General features: G+C 42.1%; 1 protein-coding gene across 4 annotated transcripts in view; it reads right to left on the bottom strand.

The window, feature by feature from the left end:
• Positions 1–19,226, bottom strand: part of DYNC2H1 (dynein cytoplasmic 2 heavy chain 1) — a 438,789-nt gene that overhangs the window by 216,779 nt on the left and 202,784 nt on the right. For all 4 annotated transcript variants that reach the window (XM_061628720.1, XM_061628719.1, XM_061628721.1 and 1 more), the window contains 8 exons: positions 16,942–17,096; positions 16,059–16,196; positions 6,209–6,322; positions 5,119–5,279; positions 4,290–4,413; positions 3,299–3,420; positions 1,703–1,789; positions 1,076–1,202 (listed from right to left, as the gene is read on the bottom strand). In XM_061628720.1, coding sequence (XP_061484704.1) covers positions 1,076–1,202; positions 1,703–1,789; positions 3,299–3,420; positions 4,290–4,413; positions 5,119–5,279; positions 6,209–6,322; positions 16,059–16,196; positions 16,942–17,096 — 1,028 coding nt within the window. The remainder of the gene's footprint in view (positions 1–1,075; positions 1,203–1,702; positions 1,790–3,298; positions 3,421–4,289; positions 4,414–5,118; positions 5,280–6,208; positions 6,323–16,058; positions 16,197–16,941; positions 17,097–19,226) is intronic.

Consider the following 19,226-nt stretch of genomic DNA (forward strand, 5'->3'; position numbering starts at 1 on the left):
CAGGCACCAAACAGGTGATACCATTTGGTCATCGTCCTTTGGCTGCTGGCCACTGCCTTAGCCTTCCGGCAAGTTTGTAGCCAACAGCTGGTCTCTGCACCATGCAATCCCAGGTGGACAAAGTTGATACTCAGCAAGCAGGCAGGCTTTCCACCAAGTACAGCAACTTGACTCAGCTGCCTTCCGACAAGTTTGTAACCATCAGCTCATGCTACAGTCCCTGGTGGGTAAAGCTGATATTCAGCAAGCAGGCAGGCTCTCCACCAGGTACAGCACCAAACAAGACTGCAGGAACCACTCTGCAGACAAAACTAAAACTACAACTGCAAGCAGTCTGTTAAATACAGTCCTTTCTTCCCAGTACCAGCAACAAGGGGGAAAGCAGGGCAGGCTGAGTTCCCAAAACTTGCTCACTCTCTCTCGCCACCCTCCTCCTGCCAGTTATATAAAGGAATCCCGAAACAGGCACCAAGTCTTCAAATCATCAAATTCCCCACCCTAGATGAGCTCGAGATTATATTCAATGTTTCAAGTTTCTTCTGCACTGTCGAAGAAGCAGCGCCCCAACTGGCAGAGAAAATCCCAGGACATAAAAAGGCAGGCTGTAGACCATAGGTGAGATGATCTTCTCCACCCAGAGATGATCCTCTCCACACCTTTACAGTCCCCTTCGATTCAATACAATGTGAAGCTCTGTTTCTTCCACAGTGGTTGTGCTGGTTTTCTGTATCTTTTCCATATAATACCTGTTCCCTTAGATAACATCTTTTTGTTTGGTTTAATTAAATCGTTGTGGTCATTTGTTTTTGATTAGGCTGGTTCTTGATAAAGGAAGGGTGGTCAAGCAGAGAGTTGCACTCTATGTTAGCCAGGAATTACCTTCCCTCAGATGGCACAGGACCCAGGAAGGGTGGCTTTCCATTGCAAATAGTAAAAGAACTTCCACACAATTACAATTACTATACTATAAAATGTTATACTGTAGAGAGAAATTTAAGCTTTTTGAAAAGAAAAAAATGGCTTAGCTATGAGGAAGATGACAAGGTATATTTTTATTGAAGCTTCGAAAACCAACCTGTGTATTCCATCGCTTATGTTCCCTGTCAAGCTGCTTGATCAGTATCTCTGCAGCTTTCACTGTCTCTTGTGCTTTAGCAACTTCTGCTTCAAGCTTAGCTGCCTCACTTGTTCTAGCCTGGAACCTGTAGACCAATTGAACTTTTAAGACTTGCAGAACAGAATGATGTGTTTTGACATCAAGACTTAATTATAATTTTAAAAGGAAAGCCTTATCACTTCCCATAAAATATTCCAAAGCAACTTAGTAATAACAACATCAACAGTAAATGCACACATAACAATTTTAAGTACAATACAGATAGACTACAATAAAAATTTCCATGTAAAAGCCAACAAACATCAAAAAGATAGTGCCTGTCTGATATGTAACGCGAGTTTGAACGAGTAAGTGCCACTACACTAAAGCTCTGATTCCTACATTCTAAGCAGCAGACCCCCTGATGAAATAGCATATTCAGAAGACCATCTCCTGGAGACTGCAGTGATTGTTTGGTATAAAAAAGATGAGATAATCTTTTAGATATCCTACTCCCAGGCCAAACACCAGTACCAGCTCCTTGAAAATAATTAAAGGTATTAAGTAATTAATTAAACTTAAAGTGCTTGGAAGAAAAATACTTACTTATCTCGTAATTCTGCCACCTTTTGACCAACAGAATTAACCAAATCTTCTAACTTCTGTTTTCTTTCTTCTGTCTTCCAGAGATTACTAAAATATATTAAGAATAATAATTGAGATCCTTACCAACCAAAATACTGAAAAAAGTGAAAGCATAAGAGACAGATATATCCGCAACCATTATTAATTTTGTCTAAGATGAGAAAAGCAGTTCTCCAAGCTACTTTCCACAATACTTTGAAAAGACATGGAATACAAAATATAAGCACACACAGAACACCGAAAATATAATTTAGGAATAGCAACACATCAATTTATTTCTGAGAGAAGGGATTGTTGGTCTCACCTGAATGAAACAGATGCACTCACTTGCACAAGGGGAGGGGGACTGGAAGACAAAACAGTCACAACTGTGGCTGAAGGAAAAAAACTCAGGCAGGAAAAGAAGGGACAGACCATGAGAAAAAAAATTCACCCAAACACACCAAAAATCACACTGGAAAAAAAATATCAAGCCTACCACTAGAAGAGGAATCAAAGATGGAAAAATGAAGAAAAATAAGGAAAAAATCAGGGAAAGAAAAATTAGTGAGGCTTGGAATGAACTAAGCGAAATGGGATGCAGGAAATGGACTGGAGTCTCTCTCTCTCATGAGGCTATCTACTTCCTCAACTCTCTGAATTTCCTGCCTGTGGATGATAGATGGCAGTATCTAGCCTTTTTATGAACTATCTTCCAGGGAGAATCACACTCAGACACTGCACAGCTTCTCTCAGAAAGCACACCTATAACTTCTGAAAATAATGTGTAAGCAGATCTCATAATATTCAACTAGTTGAGAAAATATGCTCTGATGAGGGATGGTGTTAGATGGGCGTAGGTAGCACTGAGCTCTTAGCAACAAATTAATATTTTCTCAGCATGTGTAAAGATGTGCAGTCTGATCCTCTGCAGATTTATTTGAAAGTTAAGTTCCACAAATTCCATGGGATTTACTGCTAGTATGCAAAGAACTGCAGCCTTAGTCTAACAAGCTATCATATCGCTACTAATAATAGGTAATAATAATGTTGTGTCAATTAGGAGTAGAAAATGACTTGAACACTGATGCCAAAAGCTTATTTGGCATTATTCTTCAGAACTAAGTCAAAACGTCTTGCATCAAATTAGTCCAATGAAAGGTATCAGCTTTCCTATTCTATGGTCCAGCTTGGTTGTTAAAGCCAAACCATGTGTTAGCACGTCCAAGTGGGTTTCTGGAGTTAGGATCACAGCTGCAGCATTCCTCCCCTGGCCCTGCTGCTACTGTGGTACCCGGGGCAAAGCCATTCTTGGTGCAGCATTATGTGGACAAACACTTTTACAGCTCTTGGTTTGCCTGGAGCGGGACAAACAACGAGCCCTGGTTCAGATATAAAGTTCAGTCAAACCATGGCTCAGCCACAAGTAGCACAGCAGCAGCAGAACTAGAAGAGCGCTGCAGCTGCGATATTCACATTGGGAACCCAAATGTTTGGCTTAGTGTTACTTCCAAACCAGGTCTCTCATGGCTATCTTGGGAGTTTATAACATCTGTAAGAAAATTATGCATTACTTACGCTTCAAGGCCTGCCTGTTCAGTTTCCAGAGGCTGAATTCGTTCCAGGACATAGGAATATTGAACATTGGCTTTAACCCATGCTGCTAAAGGTGCAGCTGCAATACTTGCCCTTTTAGCATTCTGAAATATTGAAACACATATGTTATCATGAAGATATATGCACCAATTTTAACAGTTTAAATACACTCCTACAAATACCATATTTCCATTACTACACATAAAATAAGCAACAAAGCCCCATGGAAAATTGGGGGAAGGAATGAAGCCCACCCCTACAAAAACACACAACACACACTCTCACCACCTACATACAATCCTAAGACACGCAGACCAAAGACTCACTATGAGAAAGAATAGTCAACAGAAAGAATCTGCTCTAAGGATAAAGAGAACAGCCTCGGATGAAGGGAAGAATGAACTGGAGCTGGGACCGAAAGGAGCAGCCCGGGTGTTAACTCCTCTGCATTCTTGCCTTCGGATGCTAGGGGGAGCTATAACCCACTTGATGGCACGCTACCTGAGGAAAAGCAGCACTATGACTTCATCATACAAAAAAACCCAAAACTATAAGGTATTTTCTCCTTTCCCACCAAATATACAAAGTTATTGAAAATTTTGCACTGGTAAGAGAAAATAACCCTGGATGATGAGTGATTCCAGTATATAATTCAATTGAACAGTATTTGTTATTTATTATTTTATAATTTTATATACATTTATCATGCCCTTCAAGGTGCCAAATATTGTAAGGCACCTCACAACTTCAAACCACATTACAATATATTGAAAAATAAATTGGAAAATTAGTAATCAGACATAACTTTACAGATCAATCTTATGCATATCTTCACAAAAGTAAATCCCTCTTACTTTAAACCTAATTTGTTTTCAGGGAAGTGTGTATAGGATTGCAGCTTAAAGTATCAGAAGCAAATAACCATTTACAAAAGCACAGCACCATAAAATTGTTCAATACAGAAAGAAATTACCTTCGGATCAAAAGATGCCCTATTTTTAGCTAGAAGTTCTTCTACACTCTCGCGGATTTCCTTTGGGATATTTCGAGCATCAAAGGTTACAATGTCTTCTCTCACACCTCTTTTGGCAAGGAAACTGCAAAATATATTAAATAACTGAATACAAAAGCAGGAATAAGAAATATAAGATGTGGATTTTAATGAAAACTGCACCTACATTATAGCACTTGGCATTCAACATATGGAATTCATCTACAGGTATGACTACTGTCTGTCTTTAGCATCCAGAACAGAATAATAAAATACATGATATTTTGAAAATATATACAACCACATTGTTCTTCCAAACAATGGAAATTTAATTCCAGGATTTCATTTCCACAAGAGAGGGAGGCAAGCAAAGAAGACATCAGAGCTGTAACAGACAGCATGGGAGGATGACTGCACTTACCAACATCTGAATTGCTGCTGCTTACTGCAAGGAAGAGAAGGCAAGGAGGTTGGCATCGTGAAAAGGTACCAGAAGAGCCAATTTGGCGCTCCTGCCACTGCATTTACACTGTACCAACCTCCTCACCCCTCTCCTTCCTGGTAAGCGACTGTGACAGATGCTGGGAGGTCAGCTAAGTTACCCCACCCTGCTATGCCATCCACTACCACATCAGAATTTGCTTGATCTGGACTATTTCCGAACCTGATGAGTTAGGTTTTAATATTTTTACTGTGATTTTATTAATGTATTTTCATTGATGCTACTTGTATACTATCTTGCACGTATTTGTGTCGTGAAAAGCAGAAAATAAATATCTGCAATAAATAAACAAGTAAAATCTTCAATTACCTTTTCATGCTCACCCATGATGTATCAAAGATGCCCATCAGCCGTAAAACACCTTCTAGTATGTCTCTAATTATGTCAGGTGGCATACGCAGGGAGCGGATTTCTGACAGAGATTCTGGTTTGATATTTCCAACTGCTAGTTTAGCTTCATTAACCAGTGGCTAAAAAGACAAGTGGAAAATTACTTTCATTCAGTTCTTTTTACTGTCTGCAGTATCTTCATAATCTGCAATGTGTTCATAATCCCAAAGCTTAATTGGAAGAAGGTGGTTTAATTGGGAGTTTACTCAAATGCTTTATGGTCATTCTTTATGAAAAATGGATTAGAGGGGAACAGGATGTAGGTGCAATACTCCCTCTCTTGCCCACAATTCCCAGTGTCTCCTAATTAATCTTTCCACATTCCTCAATGCTTCCAATCCCACCCCTTGGACCCTTCCTTATTAGCCACATCCTTTTTGTTCCCTAATTCACTGCAACCATCATGGTTAAGTTCTCCACTACTCGAGGGGCATGCTGGAGCCAGTGTCCAGAAGTTCCACAGCTCCACAATATAAGTGAAGGGCTACAGAAAACCACAGACCAGGAAAAAATGGAAATAAAACAGGGACCACAACACCAGATAATAAGGAGCAAGCTAGGAGAAAGGATGGAGAAAAAAGGAAAAAAGATTATGGAAAGGACAAGCAAGGAGTCAGTGGTAGATTCCTACCCTCACCCTCATCTCTTCAAAACTTCCTGTCCCTCTAATAACCGTAACTGTTGCTGCTCTGCAAGTAAGAAAATAGTTAACTCACATTACCTTAATGGGTAATCCAGCCATGCCATGAATATTGTCACCACGGGGACATAAGATGTTTTTAAAAGTTTACATGAAAAGAAATGGGTATGCTCACATACTTTAAACACTCAAGCATGCCTTTTTCATTACTTCAATATCCCTTAAAATATAGATCATTCATTCTCAATTGCATCTAAAGCAAAATACTGGAGAAAAACCAGAAGCTCCATGATGCTCCATTATGTCATTTATGTTCTATAAATCAGGATCTAACGTCAAGAAAAAACAGTAATTTTCCATTCTGATTACCTGGACCTCCTTTAGTTCATCCTCAATTATTGTTTTTCTTTCTTCAATTTTTACAACTTCTTGTGCTATTTTTTGTTTAATTTTTTCCATTTCTGATTTTTGCTCACTTGCATCCTATGAGAAAACAGTTATTATCCATAGAAGCTAGTTACATGTTTATGTATTTGTTGGGGCTGAACAATGCATCCATCATTCTCTGCAACAGGAGGACTTTACTTTTTATCGTGATTTTGTGCTAGGGTTCCTGATCTATGAACTGTTGCACCGATGCAAAGGTTCACAGGGTCAGATAGTGAGCCCCCCTTCCACTGGCCATAGGACTCGACCTAGCCCTAATTATAGTACAACAGCAGCCATCCATATACAGCTGTGCACTAGGAAATGGTGAGTAAGGATGGGTATGGCAATGGTTGAATGAAGGCTATTCAAACAACTTCAGCATCTCTCACTGCAGTGATACACCACATTAAAATCTATACAAATTCACAAGACCACTTCACAAAATACTCAAGCTACTTGTAACGATATAGTTGCCCATATTTATGGGGGACACATGGCAGCAATATTTAGCACAATTTGTGATCAGCAAGGCTGTAAGTATTGGTTCACTGCAGAGAGAATGTTTATAATGATAATATACAAAAACCTGAGCCTGTGAATACAGCCCGGTATTACTGTACGTTGTTCCATATTCATGTATTTCTAATCTAACTATATCATATTTTTGTAAGCTATCACGCCATCATGCATGGGGGCAGTAGTAGCACAGCAGGCAAGGAAGACGAGGGTGTGAGAGAAGCAAGGATGGCAGGCAGAGGGCAACAGTAGGCAAGGGGAGTGCAAGCAGGGACAGGTGAGCAGGCAGCTGTGGGGGCGGTTAACAGAGAGGTGAGCAACCAAGCAGGCAGTGGGCAAACAAGCAAGCAGCAGAGGTGGGTGAGTAGGCGGGTGGTGTGCAGGCAAGCAAGTGGGTGGCACTGTCAACGTGGGAGGCACATAAGTGGTTGAGGTAGGTTGGTGATAGTGACAGCAGTATTAATTAGTATAAATAATAAATAAATAAATAGATAAATAAATAAATAAGCAAGCAAGCAGTAATACCAGCCTAGGGAGGTGGGAGGCTGGTAAGCTGCATAAACAGGGCAGCAGCAAGTGCCTGGGGACATTTTGGGAGTTGCCTAGAGAGCGGCTGCACTTTTGGAAGTTGCCTGGGGGGGGCAGATTTGGGAGTTGCCACTGTGTGTGTGTGTTTGGGAGTCCCTCCATATGCGTACGTGCGTGCGTGTCCCTGACTGGCAAGCAGAGGGAGGTGTTTGGTGAGCACAGCACATGTATTTGAATATAATAGAAAATGGAAGTTTTTCTTATTGTAAACTTCTGTTTGATGTTGGCAGTGGAGGACATTCTCTTGTAGGGATGACGCCTCCCACTGGACTGACAGGCAAGGTCCAGAATTCTTTGCCTCCTCTTCCAGGAGGAAGAGTCATCCCACCCTCCAGTTCAACTGACAGAGCCAGAACCACTCTCCTGCCCCTTATCAACGAGGAACATGTTCCTCCCACTCTATGGGCTGGAAAAGCCTAAAACAGGAAATTTATGCCCCAGAGGAAGTAAACAAACATCCAATCTAACAAGAATATATACTGTGAAGACATGACAAAACATCCTAAATGTACTAACGATATGGGACAGAGACAGAAGCCCTAGCACCACCCCCTCCCCAAACTCAGCAGAGGATCAAAGTTGTGTCAGCAGAGCAGGAGAGGCGGGGAGAATGTCCTCCACTGTCAACATCAAACAGAAGTTTACAGTAAGAAAAACTTCCATTTTTACCTGTTGGCAGTGGAGGACATTCTCTTGTAGGGATGTATCAGAGCAGTCCCCTTGCCCCTGGGTGAGCTTCCTCTGCCCCTCTCTATTGCTGAATGATCCTCTGGAGAACCTTCATACCAAATGCCGCATCAGCTGATGAAAAACTATCTATCTTGTAGTGTTTCACAAAGGTGTGTGGCATAACAGAGGTAGCGGCCCTGCAATGTCCAAAATAGGGGAATTGCCCTTAAATGCAGCAGAAGCTGCCCCCCCCGAGTGTGCCATGAGACCATCAGGGGGTTCCTTGCCCAGTGCATAATACACTTGGGAAATTTCAGCTTACAGCATTTCATATATCAGCTTACAGATTACACAGAATTCCTAGTTATACAGCATAACTAGGCATGACTAGCTAAAACATTGCAGCAATTAGACACACCCCTTGGGACCCTTTAAATAGGTTCTGGGCGGGCTCTTTCTACTTGTGTGGGGAAGGTTTCACTGAACGGACTGCATGTGCAAGCCCCTCTTAAGTGAAAAATCTGGAGCTATCTGTACACACTTGCACATATGTTTGGGCGTCCTAGGGGGTGTTGGCACTTCGTCGAGATCTGTCTCAGACAGTGACTCAGGTTGATTCTTCCTCCTCCTGCATGTGGTGGTGCAGCTTGGGTGAAGAAGGGTGGGAAAGGGCCTGCCTCCTCATCATGCAAAGGTTCCTTCTTCTATAACTGGAGCTAAAAGGGTGGAGCTGTGATTTTCAAAAGTGTTGAAGACTCCTGCATCAGTATCCTCCTGTTACAAGCCTGGGCCTCTCCTTCTGACCATCCAGGATTGCTCTACAGGGCTCATGACCAGGAAGGCTGAGACAGCGAAGAGTTTGGCACAGTGGAAACACACCAGCACAGCTGATTGCTCCTGCCACCGTATTTATATTATGCCACACTCCCTGTTCCTCACCCCTCTCTTAGCCCCAGTAAATAGCAGTGATTCAGCTGTCAGGAGGTTAGGTGAATACCACCATGCCACCACATTGTTCCCTGCTGTTTTTAGAGGAAAGGGGCTGTTGGCCTTACCTAAGCGTATTTTTTCCTGGAGAACAGACCATCAGATGGGATAACAGCACCCCCTAGCATCAGCAGGCAGGAATCGTGTGTTTTTTGGGGAAGTAGCAACTCTTGCGAGACCCCAGACCATTCACTAAGGGAATCACAGCTAATGATGATAACTTAATAGACAGAAGAGAATGAAAATCAGAGGCAAAAAACAAGGCAAAAACATACATTAACAGTTCCTCTTACAACCAAAAAACAACAACTCCAAAAAGAGAAATCATCATTTATCCCATGAAACAAACCCCCAATGAATACTGAGAATAAAACACTTCTCAAAACATCTTATATAACCTTAACGTGAGCAAGAAAACAATATGTTACTCAGAACCTTGGGCAGCCAGTCTGTGATTAGGTACTTTCCCTAGTGGATGGGTCCTGATGGTCTGTTCTCCAAGAGAAATTATGTTCAGGTAAGGTCAACGGCCCCTTCTCCCTGGAGAACAGCCCATCAGATAAGATGTACCAAAGCACCTGAAGACAAAGGGTGGGAAGGTGGCCAAGACTGATCAGGAAATCACATAGAAAGAAGGACATCAGATATGCTTTAGATACGAGTGGCAACATGCTGTAGTACACGCCTGCCGAAGGCGGCTTCTATAGATGCATATAACATGTGAAGGTGCAGGGAGGTGCAAACACTCATAGGCCAACTAATGCAAGCCAGCTAGGGTGGCAGAGGACACTAGTTTACCCACAGATTTTGGTTGAAAACACACTAAGACTGATACAACCTGTCAAAATTTGTTCATTGAATATAAACCTCCAATGCTCAACTAATGTCCAGCAAATGCCATGCCCTTTCTTGTGGAGAGACTGGGTTGGGACAAAAGGTAGGTAGAATCAGATCATGTTGGCAACAATGCAGTGAGTTCACCTCAGGAAGGAAGACTGGATCTCTACGAAGAATCACTCTGTCCAAGTAGAACAAGCGAAGATGTTTGGCCACAGAAAGGGCATTTAATTCCAAAAATCTCAGTGCAGAGGTAACTGCCACGTAGTGCTTGGAAACCCCCAGAAGGGATCAAGGAATGGTTGCTCTGAGTGGCTTATCTTTCTTTGGAGAACACCATGAAACGTAACTGCATCATGCTAAGATGACACCAATCACACTGAGATGGTGTCAGTCACATGCCATGAGAGACCAGCCTTCTTCAGATATCATCACTTAATTGCCAGGCTGTCAACCTCAGCCAGACCAGGTCTGGATGGTTCACCCGCTCCAGGGATGTTCAGCCAAGCCAGGCAAGGATGCGATGCTGAAGAGGGCCTTGAAACACCATGGTTAGATGCACTGGAACATTCCATGGTGGAGAAATTGCCAAAGTACTTATTTCCAACAAACATGACTGCCTTGGCCAGAATGGGGTGGTAACACCCCTATAGTGTGTTTATACCGTATCTTTCCAGCACCCGTGACAGTAAAGATATTGGTGGAAAAGTGAACAGGAGACCTGACAGTTATGTTGAGTACTGAGCCATAAGGTACCTGCCTAGAGAGTGTTAGGCTACAGTAAAAGAACTAACTCTTTTCAATCAAGACCTCACATCCCTAACCAGGGACATGGAAACTGACAAATACTAGAGTACTTTCCTAAGAACCCACTAGCACTGGAAACAGTCACGTTCCTATTGAAAGAAAAAGCAGCTGCACTGATGAGGCAGGTAGAGGTGAGAGTGCACTGCCTACATATGGAGGTTTGAATGAAAAAGAAGAGAGTTGACAGAAAACACTGAATCCTTTAATGAAGGAAATGCCTGAGTGGCAATTGCCTTCAGAAGCCCATCCAAGTTTCCTGTGAAGGTTCTAGTAGAGAAGAAAGACATTTCACTTCCATGGAGTTCACAAAGGTGAGGGAGTTCCTTTGCTTTATTCTCCTCAGCTATTGTCTTGAAGCTTCCATGTAATGATGGCCAGCAACTTGGATATCTTAAAAGAAGGATTACACAAATTCATGGAGGGTAAGGCTATCAGTGGCTACTAGCCATGATGGTTATGCTCTGATCCCATAGATGGAGGCAGTGTGCTTCCAAACCCTGATACCGGAAACTACAGGAGAGGAGCGTGCTGTTGAACTTAGATCCTGCTTGTGGGTTTCCCATGGACATGTGACTGGACACTGTGATAACAGGATGCTGGACTAGAGGAGCCACTGGCCTGATCCAGAAGGTCTTCTTATGTTCCTATGTTCTTATGTACATACGTACGCAATGAAGAAAAGGAAATGAATACCCCAAAACATTTTCTGGCTACGTATCTGAGCAATAACCAGAATGCTGGGATAAAGACATCTGCTCAAATAAATAACCAACAATGTTTTCTGGCTAAGTTCTTGTAGAACAACCAGAATGTTAGGATAAAGAATCTGCTCAGCATACCGTGATCAGAGGTGAACATCACCAATGGACACCAGAGAATTTAAGCAATCAAATCCCCTGAATATTTTGAAAGCAAGCCAGAGAAGGAAGCTAGGCCAGCTAGGTGAAACTTTGCAAATCTCCAGGCCATCACAGAATATTGCATGCTGTGAGAACCTGCAGGGTGCCAGTAATTTTAAACTGGAACTACTGTTTAACTGAACAAAATGGAGTTATAGAAGGCCTGGAAGGCTTCTTTCCACTTCGGTAGGAAATATAGAAAAAAGCATCCACAAGTCTTTTGATTATACTGACAACATCCTCAAAATCATCCAGGACTGTCTGTTGAAGAAAGAATAAAGTCAAATCAGCTCACATTAAAAGCACTTGTTTCTGTTACTACTGATCTGCCTAAGTATGGGTAAAGGAGTACATGTGTAAACCTTAGCCAAGTTACAGACATTGTACAGAGAAGTAAAGTCCAACAAGAGGCTAATTTGTTTTAACATTTTAAAATTGAATTTTAAACTTTGTAAGCCCACCAGGGAACTGCTAGTGAAAGAGCCACATTCCAGGAGTTCCTTTAGCTAATAAACAAACACTGATAAAAAGAACAGCAACTACACCATTGGAAAATACAAGGTTGAAGCCTCATGAAACTTGAAAGGTCAAACTCATCTTACTTTATTAAATCTCATTTATTTATGTTTACCCAGCAGGGTAACTATGAGATCATCCTCTAGGGACCTCAAACTCCTGAAGAATTCATAAGGGAAATCAGTTTACTCATTCAGTTGTTAAGGACTGCAACTGTTCAGAAGAGCAAACTGGGGCTTTCTGCTGCTATTATTGGAAATACTTCCAAATAAAAATATTGCAGGGCCCAGCACTAGAAATAACCTATACATTTTCATGAAGCTCATGAGGCAATTCATATGAATTTATTTCACTATGGCCCTCTAGAGAAGCCATCAGGTTCTTCTGCTGTTGCCCAGGGAAACAACCTGCTGGCTGTTCAGGACTGGGGGGAGGAAGAGTCACATCTATTGAACCTAATATTCTAGTGCCTTCAGGAAAAACAGGGTGGGGAAAGTCCTCAGCTGAAGACTATGCCATATCTCTGCCGATATCCCTGTGTGTTCTGAAGAGGAAAATCCTAACCCTTTCCACAGTTATTGGGGGGGGGGGAACTGGTGAAGTTAACCACTAGTGTGGCAAAATTTGAGGGAATCTTATTATAACCTCTCAACACAGCAGGAACACTCTGGGGCCCAAACAACCTCACTCTGACAGTGTTTAGGCTACACAACTCACTAGCCTCACTTGTTAGTCTTGATCCCAGGACAAGGTGACATGTTGAGCCCTGTAGAATAGGTCTTACACTCCACACCTGTGTGATTGATGCAGTGTTCCCAAAATCACTGAGTAGCAAGTTTTGATTCAGATGAGGAACACAGAGTATAGGGAATGAGTGATGGTCATCAAGGCAAACCATATCACAAAAACAGGTCATTAACATATGCCATTAACTGTCTGCTCTGCCAAGGCATATCCCACTGTAATCTGATCAGCTTCTGCAGGACGGGAGGAACAAAAATATTTCCTTTCCAAGACGTGTATCAGGAATAGCCACCCCCCCCCCGTGCAGTAGAAGGGGTGGGATTCACACCTGAGGCATTGAGACCCAGGACTGCCATGGCCTTACAAAACAAGTGTAGGCAATGTCACATCTGAAAACCAGTCTGTTAGAACCATTTTTTGTTTGTTTGTTTGTTTCTACTTCTGGAACCATCACTCCAAAACACATTAGACTCCAACTGATCTAATGCTATACTGAGCCAAAAGGTTGCCCTGATAATAAAAGGACAGACTGCCCAGAATGGAACATAATGGAAACATTACCCACATTACAATAGACTGGAGTAAGAGCCTTCTGCACTTTAAGAGGCTGACTCCTGCCACTGATTGGGCACACACTGCAAGCTGAGGAAGTACAAACATTGGCCCCATATACTCCTGTTGTGTAGAGTCCTCATCTTTTGACAATGCCTCCACTGCATGCCTTTCAGACTACTCAAGGCAGGAGAGAGACAGAAGCTGTAGTCCTTCTGTGCATCTGATTGGGGCTTCCCCCGTATATCTGTTTTCTCTCGGAGCCCAAAGGAGAATTAAACAGCTCAATAACAATGTGCCTCCCCAGTTGGTCATCACCAGAACAAAGGCTAAGTGGCATGACCCCTGGCATTTGAAGAGTGAGGGAGGGTCCGAGACTGCCTCCTTCTTCTTTGGCACAACAACACTGGGGTTCAAAAAGTACGCTGGTGTGCAAATGTAAAAAACCCTCCTAGAAGCCTTAGTACCATTGGATTTAGGCTTTGCCTCCTGAGGCTTGCTGTACGCCTTATGCTGTGCACTCTCAGTAGTGTGAGCATGAGAGGCAGCTTTGCCATGTTTCCTCTTTTTAAGTGACTTCTGTGCTGAAGTGTGGCAGTTGAAGCAGGGGAATGTGCCACAGAAGACACTAAATCCAGTATGGTTATGTCACTGGCATCATTTGGTATGACTGTGCCACTTTTCTGGTCCTGGGCATCAGCAGCAAGAGATACAGCTGCCATGACAGCACAGCTCAACTCACGCGCACAGTTGGGGGGCACAGAGGAAGCTTATAATACTGGCTGGAGGAAGCTATTTCAAAAGGCCACTAAGTTGGTATCCAATGGACACTAATTCCGTCCCACATCACAGGTCAATTCATGCATGGGTGAGGGGCACAGAGGAAGCGTATTTCAAATTAACACTAAATTGGTATCCAAAGGACACTAATTCAATCCCACAGTTAACTTTTCCTGCAGCAGATCAGGAAGGATTGAGAAAAAAAGATAAGCAGATTTTTGGGAGACTGTGAACGCACGAGGGACAAGTTTGAATCTTGTGATGAGAGGAAAAACAAGGCTTTTTGTTTATTTGTTTGTTTACCAAGAACACACGTTAAAAATAGGTTAACAGCTAGGACCTCACAGACAGTGAGGCAAACAAATAACAGAGAACCAAACAATAACTAGAAAAAGGGGGTGAGTGCTTTAAAGTGCAAAAAAGATGGAAGGCACAAAAAACAGCACAAAAAACAAAATGGCGCCTGCCACGCTGCTGCTCAGAGGAACAAGCACGGCAGCTGAAAATACGCCATTGTGCCACCACTCCACAGAGTAAAGCAGGCAACCTGAGGGGAATGGGGGAGAGAGGAGAACTCAGAAGGAAAACCGGAACTGAAGAGCAAGCCCCAAAAAACTCCGGAAAAGTGAGTGTTGTTTTTTTAAAAAAAAAAAACCTCATATAATGAAGGGAAAAGAAAAGGCACAAAATGAAGAAAGATGACTCCCACAAGAGAAGATAACACAGTAAAAGAAGGTATTGGGTTCAAATTAAAGGGAAGGGTTAGAAAGCTTGGAAAAAAAGAAGCTACTTAGGAGAGAAGAAACAATCCGCTTAGCCGCAGGAGGCAGGAATGGTCTGGAGTCTCGCAAGGGTTGCTACTTCCTCAAAAAACATATGACTCTTGCCTGCTGACACTAGGTGGCACTGTTATCCCATCTGATGGGCTGTTCTCCAGGGAGAAAGTGCTCTCAAGGCAGCTTAAGCAAAACACATGCCAAAATATACAATCACATTAAACTTGCAGTTAAAACATTACAAAAGCCAGCAGAATATACAAAATTATTTTAAAGGGAGGAATAAAAAACTAACATATCTTACAGCAGCAGCAACATAAGCCATTAAAAATTCAAAAGAGCATTTTAATTAAACACAGCTGAGAAGGAAATTAAAAGCAGCTGAAAATAAAGGCCCATATAGAAGCCAAGAGTGAAGGGTTTGCTCCACAAAATCTCTCTATAAAGGATTCATCTTTCTTTGCTAATCGTGCTCTTTTTCACCAGGTTCCCTGCCTTATTGTTTTTAGCTTTTTTTGTCAACATGCCATCACCCGGACAGCCTTCATTCTCTCAAGAAAAGACAATGCTCCTCTAACACTTCTGCATCTGTCATGAAATCCAGCAGCAATTCAAACACCAAGTCAGAGGATACAGAAAAACCAGCTAAGGAGCCACATCATATTCAGGGTTCTGAGCTGGGTGATGGAGATCAAAGGACCACTATGACTGACACTAGCCGACAGAAACCCCAGAGGAACCTCATAGACAGCTCAGGACCAGAACCTGGACCTTCATGGACACCTTTCCCCAAGCCTGGGAAACCAGATACCCTGAACCATACATCATCAGTCTAGCAGTGACAGGAGCACACCAGGAGGGAGGCTGTGGAAAGGAGGAGTACCCATCTTTAGGCCAGAGGGGCGACACTTTTAAGGCTTAGAAGTTCTATACAATAAGGTGGAACCTGGAGACAAAGGGTCTCAGTCTGCTCCCAACCCTTGTCAGAGCAAAGAGTTATCCATGGTCTTGTATCTTCTGACCAGCCTTGCCCTGACTTGCTTCACCACCACCAGCCTGCCTTGCCGTCTTCTCTGCATCAGACCAGAACGCACCACTATCTGTGCCTATACACATTACCTGCATAGAAACAGTAATTTCTTGGAGAGCAGCATCAGCTTCATCTTGCTTCATTTTGAGTAGTATGCTTTGTTCTTCAGCTTTCCTGTTTAATTCATCAACAAGAGCTTTTGCTTCATTCAGTTTAGCTACTCCAGTCTAATTTACAAATAGGGATTGAATGGATGTCATTTAGAAAGTCAGAAATGTTCAAAAACAATTCCTTCATATTTGTGCACAGCCCTTCCCGAAAACTCATACTGTGAGTTATATCCAAAACTCATAGTTGTATCCAACTAAGTCATCCCATTAGTGTAAGAACTTCTACTTATGCAATGGAACGCCCCTCCTTCTCTCCCTGTGCCCACCCATCTTTTCTCCTGGGGGATTGGGATAAAGCCACAGAGCAGATGGGGGGCAGGGAGAGGAAGTCGCATTGCTTAGGTGGAAGAAAGCATGACTACTTTCAGTTGGATACAACTTATAGTGTTTTAAAAAACAGACCAATGATAAAAATTCCAGCAAATCAGTGTTTGCTTAATCCTAGACACCAAATCTAAGCCCAATCAGAATGGTATTGGCTTTTCTTCAAGAAAATGATCAAGCATTGGTAAAATTATAAAGAAAGGTTCCAAAGCAGTCACACTTTTGCTGAAGTTCAATTTTTAAGTTTATTAGATTTAGAGACTACAATATAAACTAGAGACAATCAGCATTAAAGTTACTGATATGTTCAGTTAATCAAGAGTACTACATGGTATGGTGACAAGGAATAAAACTAGAACAAAAGAAATTGCACAAACTCCTTAACAATCAAAGGGTTCAGATAATGTGAAGAATATCTTATTTCTTTAGAAAATACAATGTTGAAAAGATAAAGGAAATCAAAACTATCTTATAATACCTGCAAATGGCTTTGCCTTTTTATTAACTCTGTTCTTTTGCTATTATGGATGGCACGATACATATGCAGAAAAGTCATGTATCTTCTGGGAGTAGCTCCATAGGGTTTACATGAGTCATGGATCATCAAAAATGATTTTAAGAACTCAGAATCACCTATATAACATGATACAAATTTACCACTTCTTCATGGACAATGAATGTAATATAACAACTATTAAAATCAAGTATTTGCAGGGTGATAAAGGAACCATTGTTTTCACCTGAAAGTTGTTTCTCCTTGGATGACTGAAGGTTCTCAAGTGGGATTAAGCTCCACCTAGAGCCAACAGGCAGGAAACACAAAAGTTTTAAGGAAGTAGGTGGCTCTCCTCTTCCTCAAGCTTCAGTTCAATTCATGTCAAAGCCAGAATACCATTATTCCATTGCAGACAGATAACACACAAGAAAGGAACAACATACAAGCAGAAGAAAGCACAAATGTTAAAAAAAATATAACATCTAACTGAAAACATGAATATACAAACTTAGGAAAACTCAATCTAGGTATACCAGACACACAGCCATAAGTAGAACTAGGATGTGGCATTGAGAACCTTCAATCAACTAAGAAGAAACACCCTTCAGGTGATACAACAGTTTCTTCTCCCTTGGATGATGAAAGTTCTCAAGTGCTAAGTTTACTACCTAAGGAAGGGTAAATACAGACTGCCTAGATCTTGGACAGAATGTCTTGTAGCTTGTGCCTCCCAAATGCAGCCTCTGCAAAAGCATAGAAATCATAACGCTAAGTAAACATGTTTGGTATAGCCCAAGTGGCAGGTGAGGAGGAGCTTTAAACCAAGAAGAGGAGCTTTAAACCAAGCAAACATTGCCAACAGCTGCTGCTCTGGTGGAATGAGCAGTGATATGCTTAGGAACTGGTGACTTTTAATGCATCTTAAGTCAACACTATGGATGCATTAAGCCAACATGACAAGATAGCATATGACACTTTTCTACCTAATGGTGGAAACAAACAGAACATCAGCTATCTAAAGGATTTTGTTCTGATGATTTACACCTTATATCCCCTTCTATTGTCTAGCGAGTGCCATTATTTTTTCTGAGAGGATGGGAAGGAGCTGGGTAGAAGGTGTGCAGTATCAGCTGCTGTTTTCTATGAAAGCCAGTGTTCATGTTAGAGATGAATGATGGGTGTCTTCTTGGCACCACCCTGTCCATGAGAGACACACTGAGATGACAAGCAACAGACGAGGCATTTAGTTCAGAGACTGTGGAAGCCAGTTATTGCAATGTGGAGTTTAAAAGACAAAATCTTCAATGGAACAGATTTCAATGGTGCAAATGGTGGGTAGTCCATGGCTGACAAAACTTTATGCAGATTTGCAAGACAGAAATCAGTGGACCACAGGCAGCAAGAACCCAGCAACTCCTCAAATTGCTTCAGGAGAGGCTGAGAAACAAGATATCAGTCTTTACATCCATGTGAACGAAAACCAAGAGGTCTTTGGGGCCAGACTGCACAGTTAGAACATCTGACAATTTAACAAATCCACTATGACATTGCATTCCCAGCTGAGATATTCTGTGAAGAATGACAGAAGGTAACACTCAGCCCAGTCTACAAGGGTCACCTGATCCTGCAGATTTTCCAAGCATATCCCCCCCACCACCTATTTCTGTGTGCTTTCACTGCAGCATCTGTTCGGACAGGGCAGAGAGGGAGGCTCCAGGCAAACTGCTGAAAGGCCAGCCAAGTCACAAGGAATCAGAGAGCTGGAAGTGGACTATAAGGTCATCGAGTCCAACCCCTGCTCAATGCAGGAACCCAAATTAAAGCATACCCGACAGGTGACTGTCCACCTACCTCTTGAATGCCTCCAGTGTGGAGATCCTATCACCTCCCTAGGTAATTAGTTCCATTGTTGTACCACTCTAACAGTTAGGAAGTTTCTCCTGATGTTCACTTGAAATCTAGCTTCCTGCAACTTGAGTCCATTTTTAGTCCCCTGATCATCCTTACTGCCCTCCTCTGAACCTGTTTCGATTTATCTACATCCTTCTTGAAGTGCAGTGTCCAGAACTGGATGCAGTATTCAAGATCAGGCCTAACTAGTGACAAATAGAAGGGAATTAATACTTTACGAGATTTGGAAACTATATTTCTGTTGTTGTTATTGTTATGTGCCTTCATGTTGATTATGACTTATGGCGACACTATGAATCAGTGACCTCCAACAGCATCTCTCATGAACCACCCTGTTCAGATCTTGTAAGTTCAGG

This window comes from Rhineura floridana, chromosome 5 (assembly GCF_030035675.1).
Source record: "Rhineura floridana isolate rRhiFlo1 chromosome 5, rRhiFlo1.hap2, whole genome shotgun sequence".
NCBI classification, from domain to species: domain Eukaryota; kingdom Metazoa; phylum Chordata; class Lepidosauria; order Squamata; family Rhineuridae; genus Rhineura; species Rhineura floridana.